This window comes from Chiloscyllium plagiosum, chromosome 13 (genome assembly GCF_004010195.1).
Source record: "Chiloscyllium plagiosum isolate BGI_BamShark_2017 chromosome 13, ASM401019v2, whole genome shotgun sequence".
In the NCBI taxonomy this organism is placed as follows: Eukaryota; Metazoa; Chordata; class Chondrichthyes; order Orectolobiformes; family Hemiscylliidae; genus Chiloscyllium; species Chiloscyllium plagiosum.
In genome coordinates this window covers 64,276,877-64,284,369 of record NC_057722.1, presented here as the reverse complement: position 1 = coordinate 64,284,369, position 7,493 = coordinate 64,276,877, and the positions used below count along the sequence as shown (strand labels likewise).

Below are 7,493 nucleotides of genomic sequence, written 5' to 3'. Positions count from 1 at the left end.
GCTGCTTTCATAGTCCCACTGGCGGAGAGCATTTTAAACATTGTAAACACGACTTGAATCAAGGTATATAGCTGGGTATGTGGCGGACAACCGACCCAACCTTTCTCACTAATTTGTTCCGTAGTAAGGCCAAGAAGGCCTTTCTGGCAAACCGTAAGTTTCAGCAGAAGTCTGATGCTCGGAATTTGTGCCTCTGTTGTGGTTATCAATTAAGGCGAGATTCTCAGCGGGGCTGCGTGATCTGGGTGAATGAGGTTTGCATAATCGAATGGTGAATATAATATGCATGTCATTCTCTTTCACATCTCACCCTGCAGTTTTGATATCGCAAGCTTCCGCCTGATACAGACAATGATATTTGCTATTGAAGAAATAAACCAGAGCAAAACGTTACTTCCGAATATCACTCTCGGGTATGAGATCTACGATGACTGCTCGATCTCCGCGATAGCGTCGGAAGCCGCGCTAGCTTTGGTGAATGGAGAGCAAGAACTAATTGAGTACCCAGATTGTAAAGGTTCTTCTAATGTTGCAGCCATTATTGGTTGTGATTCATCCACATCCTCTATTGCCGCCGCAAGGACAGTTGGAACGTTTGGAATTCCGATGGTAACGTGTTTAGTAGCTTACTGCATGCTTCCAACGCCTAGGATCTTCAATTCCCCACTGTCCAAATAGAGACCATTTGAACCATGGAGTGGGCACAGCCTCTCCTAAGAGCATTCCATTCCCATCCTGGCATTTATTACGTCTACCACCTTGCCAGCTCATACCTAGACGCTATGATGCAATTTTGCACGGTCAATCCACATAAGCTGCACATCTTTTGACTGTAGGAGAAGACGGAAGCCCCCCCCCCCCCCCAAATAAATCCTCGCAGACACGTGGAGAATGTATATCCTTCACACAGTCAGTCACCCAAAGGCGAAATGGACACCCGGGCTCTGGATCGGTGAGGCAGCAATGCGAACCTGATTCTCTGCCCTGCCAAACATTTTGTCATAATTGTTTTTGCTTATTGCAGGCATTATTGAATTCAAATATTGCTATCTACAATAGCGGGATTTAAACCCAAATACCCACAATCATATGCTTTGGTTTACTTATCCAATGATATTACCATTATGCTACTCCCCCAACATACCACCCGTTTGCTCGTGAGTGTACAGTTACAACATTTAGCGAAATTGTCATCATAAAAAGAAAGGTTATTTCAGACTCAGACCATCTTATAAATTCCAGTAGAATATTCAACACGTTCCTTCAGGACGATAGTTCTCATGCAACCACATGTGCTAACCAGTGCAAAATTCAGTGCGCCACGTCTTTTTTTAAAAAACTCGGCAAACGATTTACTTTGTGTGATCATTTCCATTCACAGGCATTTGTGCTTGATACTGCACTTGGTGAAATTCATAAATAAGTAAAATACATTCATATTGAAGGTAAAGGAATGAAGTTTTTCAGAATTAATTAAAAAAAAACAATGAAAGCATATTTACATATATTTTCCCGTTTTCTTTAGATTAGTTATTTCGCCACTTGCTCTTGCCTGAGCGATAAGCAAGAATACCCGACTTTCTTTAGAACGATACCAAGCGACAAATATCAGTCCAAACTTCTCGCTGAACTCGTGAAAACCTTTGGTTGGAATTGGATTGGCGCGGTTAGAAGCAACACAGATTATGGGAACTTTGGGATGAGGACATTTATCGAAGAGGCCCAGAAAATTGGGGTTTGCATCGCGTATTCTGAATCGTTCTACAGAACCGATCCTGCTGAGAAAATCAGCAAAATAGTGCAGGTGATGAAAGAAGCGACCACAAAGGTTGTGGTTGGATTCTTGCAAAAAAGAGATATGCGAGTGTTAATTGAGGAGATTTTGCGCCAAAATGTAACGGGTATACAGTGGATTGGAACTGAAGGATGGCTTACAGGAGATACATTGTTCACTGAAGAAAGAGCAAGGGCTCGTGTTGGGGCCATTGGTCCAACGACCCGAAGGACAGAAATAGCCGGCCTCAGAGATCATCTCCTGAAAATTCATCCTACTAGGTTTCCTGACAGCACTTTTGTGAAGGAGTTTTGGGAAAATCTCTTCTCGTGCTCTTTAACCACGGGCGACACGACAGACACCCGAAGTTCTGCATTTCAAGTGCGGCCATGCACGGGAAATGAACATTTAGATGGGTTAGAAAATACCTATCTTCCAGCGATCATGGACGGAAGTTCCTACCATGTGTACAAAGCGGTCTACGCTGTCGCTCATGCACTTGACGATATGCTAAACTGTGAAGAAAACAACGGCCCTTTTATGAATAGCACTTGTGCACATATTTCAAGCTTTGAACCTTGGCAGGTAGGAAAATATTTCATTTTGTTTCATCATCTTTGAAGTTTTATTTCCGCTTGTGTCTTTTTTCAGAGCTCCATTTCAACAACAAATTTCCCCTTGGAGATTGAGAGAAAAGCATGCCAATATGTTACTCATGTATCAAAATGAGAATGAAATATACCAAATACTGCAAATTCAATCACACAAATAGGTGAAGAACAAATATAAATCCATTATTGTAATAATCAGACAGGCCTACACCTCTTCAGCAATCTCTTATAGACTGTGACGTGCTTGAGAGGTTTATTCACTGCTGTGAAGTTTGAAATAGAAAAGCTAAATTGTAGCCAATGATATGCCAATAATAACAATGTGATAAATGCTCCCAATATCGATGTCAGTCATTGTTGTTGATGTTTATTGACGAGATTCGTCTTTTCACTTTATTACAGCGCCTTAGTTCTCCGTGAATGTTTAATTTAAAACATGTTTCTCCGGCAATTCAGCACACATTGCAAATTATACTGCACTATCAGTCAAAACTCAGTTGTGGTTCGAAACTCATAGAGGCTCAAGGAGATGTATAGCAGAGAAACAGGCCCTTAGTTCCATGGTGACCAGATAACCTAATCTAATCTACTTCCATTTGCCAGCACTTGGCCGATGAAGCCCTAAACCCTTCCTGTTCATATACCGATCCAGATGTCTATTAGATGTTGCAAATGTACCAGTCTCCACCACTTCCTCTGGCAGCTCACGGCACCTCATTCCATTCAGGCACCACCCTCTGCATGGAAAAGTTGCCACAAGGTCCCTTTTACTTTTTCCCTTCTCACCCTAAATCCATTCCCTCGAATTCTGGACACCTCCGCTCCAGAGAAAAGACCTTGCTTATCCATACCCCTATCCATACCCCTCATGATTTTATCAACCTCTACAAGGTCACCCTTCAGCCTCCAACTCTCGAGGGAAAATAGCCACAGCCTGTTCAACTTCTCCCTGCAGCAACATCCTTGTAAATATTTTCTGAACCCTTTCATGTTTCACAACATCCTAACCAATGTCCTGTACAGCCGCAACATGACCTCCCAATTCCAAGACTCAGTGCACTGTCCACTAAAGGAAAGCGTACCAAACGCTCTCTTCTCTATCCTGTCTACTTGCGAAGCCCCTTTCAAGGAACGATTAACCTGCACTCAAAGGTCCACATATTCTCAATTAGAATCATTGGGACTAATAAAAAGATTTGAATGCCAGACGGATGATCCGAAACTTGCAAAAAATGGCAGGTAGTGATCTCCAAACCTTATTTATTCTTTTCCGGATGCATATTTTTATATCATTAATTTCTAAACTATCAGTGTAATTTGTTCAAATGAATTTTAATGCATGTATAAACATGGCAGGGACAATTTACATGCGTGGCTTTGCTCTCCTTTAGCTACTGCACTATCTACACTCGGTAAATTTCACTGCTAGCACTGGAGAACTCGTGTATTTTGACGAAAACGGCGATCCGGTCCCAAAGTATGACTTAATAAATTTACAAATGAACGCGGAAGGTATGCTTAAAATTGTAAAAATTGGATATTATGACGGTTCAGCGGCGGAGGGACAAGAAGTTGTCCTGAATATTGGAGATATCGTGTGGAGCTCCACTAGTAAGCAGGTATTTTCCTTACGATCGTCACTGAGAAACAATGGCAAAAAAAGTGTCGTTAGGCCGCGAAAAATTGAAAAGAAGAGTTAGACCATGGGCGTCACTGGTATTGCCGCTATGGATTGTCTTTTCTTACAGCCCTAGTTTTGCACATAACTGATTCGTTTTGCAGAACACCTGTTCCAATTTCACTTCTTCCCTTTACCCCGAAACCAAGATTTTGTTCCTCTTCTCACCACGATTATTTCTGTGCAATTCATCAGTGGCAAATGTAATTTTCAATGTCCATTTCGAAATACCTTTTTTTATTGCAATGTAGCTGAAATAAAATCTATATTTTTACAAAAAATCTTCCTGCTTTACTTCTTCTTTGAATTGGGATATTTTTGCATGCATTATTTATATTTATCTGGAAAGTTTAGAGTAAACAAAATTGGTCTCTAGACTCAAAATGTTGGCCCTGTTTTCTCTTCCGGGATGCTGCAGGACCTGCAGCAATTTATGTTTTAATTTGTTACCGCCCATTGTCAAGTCTGTTTTTTTTTCTCGGAGCGGTGAAGCGATAGACGTTTTTGAGATTATGAAAGGCCTTGATAGGATAGACGTAAAAAAGATACATGATCTTCAATCATAAGTTTCCTCAATTTACCCCGAGAATTTCAGACTGGAGGCCTGTGACCAGTGGAGTGCCACAAGGATTGGTGCTGGGTCCACTTTTTTTCGTCATTTATATAAATGATTTGGATGTGAACATAAGAGGTATAGTTAGTAAGTTTGGAGATGACACCAAAATTGGAGATGTAGTGGAGAGCGAAGAAGGTTACCTCAGATTACAACAGGATCTTGACCAGATGGGCCAATGGCCTGAGAAGTGGCAGATAGAGTTTAATTCAGATAAATGTGAGGTGCTACATTTTGGGAAAGCAAACCTTGGCAGGGCCTATACACTTAAAGGTAATGTGCTAGGGAGTGTTGCTGAACAAAGAGGCCTTGGAGTGCAGGTTCATAGCTCCATGAAAGTGGAATCAGAGGTAGATAGGTTAGTGAAGAAGGCGTTTGGTATGCTTTCCTTTATTGGTCAGAGTATTGAGTAAAGGAGTTGGGAGGTTATGTTGCGGCTATACAGGACATTGGTTAGGCCACTGTTGGAATATTGCGTGCAATTCTGGTCTCCTTCCTATCAGAAAGATGTTGTGAAACCTGAAAGGGTTCAGAAAAGATTTACAAGGATGTTGCCAGGGTTGGAGGATTTCAGCTATAAAGAGAGGCTGAACAGGCTGGGGCTGTTTTCCCTGGTGCGTTGGAGGCTGAGAAGTGACCTTATAGAGGTTTACAAAATCATGCTGTGCATGGATGGGGTAAATAGAGAAAATCTATTCCCTGGAGTGGGGGAGTCCAGAACTAGAGGGCATAGGTTTAGGGTGAGAGGAGCAAGATATAAAAGAGACCGAAGAGGAAACCTTTTCACACAGAGGGTGGCATGTATATGGAATGAGCTGCCACAGGAAGTGGTGGAGGCTGGTATAATTGCAACATTTAAAAGGAATTTGGATGGGTATATGAATAGGAAGAGTTTGGAGGAATTTAGGCTGGGTGCTGGCAGATGGGACTAGATTGGGTTAGAATATCAGGTTGGCATGAACGAGTTGGACCGAAGAGTCTGTTTCCATGCTGTACATCTCTATGACTCTATACATATAACCTCCAAAATGCTCTTGAATGGAATGATGTTAATGGATTTACGAGACCTACGGAAATCGCCACGAGAGAAAATAATTAACACTTACGGCGTTGATGATGAATATAGAGTGTTGGATCAAGCTTTTGTGGAGAGTAGATACTGTGTAATTCATGTCAGTAATGTCACATGTATGCAATTTGTGTTGTTATCTCTTCCTGGCAACAATCCGATGCAAATGGAGGAGGACTGCTGGAGGATCATATCAGCTGCAGCCAGGGTTCATTCAGGGAACCATGCAAAGCATTGGGAACTAACAGATGATAATTTGCATTGTCAGTTTAATATATTAAAAGCCTTTCCGAACGACAAAATACTAGCTTTTTCATGTCTTTAACGCTATGGTTCCATTTTATGGATCACATAGGTATTATTTCATTTGTTTTAGATACCACGTGCTGTTTGCTCAGAGTCTTGTGCTCCGGGAACAAGGAAAGTCAGCAGGAAAGGTCAACCAATATGTTGTTTTGACTGTGCAGAGTGCGCCGATGGTGAGATTAGCAACACCACAGGTATATGCAAACATGGGACCAAATGCGATGTTCTGTGGTCAATATCATCTTCGTTTTCAAAACTTGATTCTTTCAATTCTTTCAGATTCCAGTGACTGCATCAAGTGTCCTTTGGAATACTGGTCGAATCAGCAAAAGGATCGGTGTGTTCCCAAAAAGATTGAATTTCTTTCATTTCAAGAGGTTCTCGGCTATGTCTTAGTGGCACTTGCTTCAGTGGGGGCGTGTCTTGCACTGGTGACAGTTGCTGTATTCCTCCGGTATCGGGAAACTCCTATCGTTCGAGCAAACAATTCGGAGCTGAGTTTCCTCCTTCTCTTTGCCCTAACGCTTTGCTTCCTGTGCTCACTTACCTTCATTGGGAAACCGACCGGATGGTCCTGCATGTTGCGGCGGACTGCGTTTGGAATTGTATTTGTTCTCTGTATTTCCTGTATTTTGGGGAAAACCGTTCTCGTTGTGATCGCTTTTAAAGCAACTCTTCCCAACAACAACTTGATGAACTGGTTTGGACCCATGCAGCAACGGTTAAGTGTGTTCGTCCTTACATTTCTTCAAGGTCTAATTTGCACAATCTGGCTCATTGTATCACCTCCTTATCCACTGAAAAACATGACCTATTATAGAGATATCATTATTTTGGAATGTGACGTGGGTTCTTTAAAAGCCTTTTATTTTGTATCCAGCTATATTGGTCTTCTATCCACTGTATGCTTCCTGTTAGCTTTTCTTGCCCGGAAACTTCCAGATAATTTCAATGACGCGAAGTATATAACTTTCAGTATGCTGATCTTCTGTGCTGTTTGGATCACTTTTATTCCGGCTTATGTCAGCTCTCCTGGAAAGTACACGGTGGCTGTCGAAGTGTTTGCCATTTGGGCGTCAAGCTTTGGGTTGCTTGTCTGCATTTTTGCTCCAAAATGTTATATTATCTTACTGAAACCGGAGAATAACACAAAGAAAAACATGATGGGCAAATGGTCCTCACTGTAGTTCTAAACTTCCTTTATTTCATGCCCGCGAAATGCTCCGTCTGGAGATTTTCGTTCCAATATTAATATTCATTCTTGATTAAACAATTTGCATCTTCTTTCGATACATTCGTGTTTTATGTTCTAACAAATAAAAATCAAAATTTTTCTGATTTTGTATCAACTTTCTTGTTATTCTTGAAGAGTATTTTATAGTCCATATTGGAACATTTGTTCGTCTGGATTTGAATTCCAAGCACAGCTTTTTCATTAAATA

The 7,493-nt window shown here is 41.3% G+C and overlaps 1 protein-coding gene across 1 annotated transcript; it reads left to right on the top strand.

Annotated features, from left to right (window-relative positions):
• Positions 1–324: 324 nt before the first annotated feature.
• LOC122556344 (extracellular calcium-sensing receptor-like) lies at positions 325–7,238 on the top strand. The gene is made up of 5 exons (XM_043702976.1): positions 325–609; positions 1,526–2,359; positions 3,777–4,004; positions 6,122–6,245; positions 6,331–7,238. Exons 1-5 carry the CDS (start codon positions 352–354, stop codon positions 7,236–7,238), a joined length of 2,352 nt encoding a protein of 783 aa, XP_043558911.1. The 5' UTR covers positions 325–351.
• Positions 7,239–7,493: the final 255 nt, after the last annotated feature.

Bases quoted from the DNA above. Each gene is read 5' to 3' on its own strand.
- LOC122556344 (XM_043702976.1), top strand. From the start codon at position 352: ATGATATTTGCTATTGAAGAAATAAACCAGAGCAAAACGTTACTTCCG. The intron at 4,005-6,121 runs GTATTTTCCTTA...CATTTGTTTTAG, and splicing joins GGAGCTCCACTAGTAAGCAG to ATACCACGTGCTGTTTGCTC. The intron at 6,246-6,330 runs GTATATGCAAAC...CAATTCTTTCAG, and splicing joins TGAGATTAGCAACACCACAG to ATTCCAGTGACTGCATCAAG.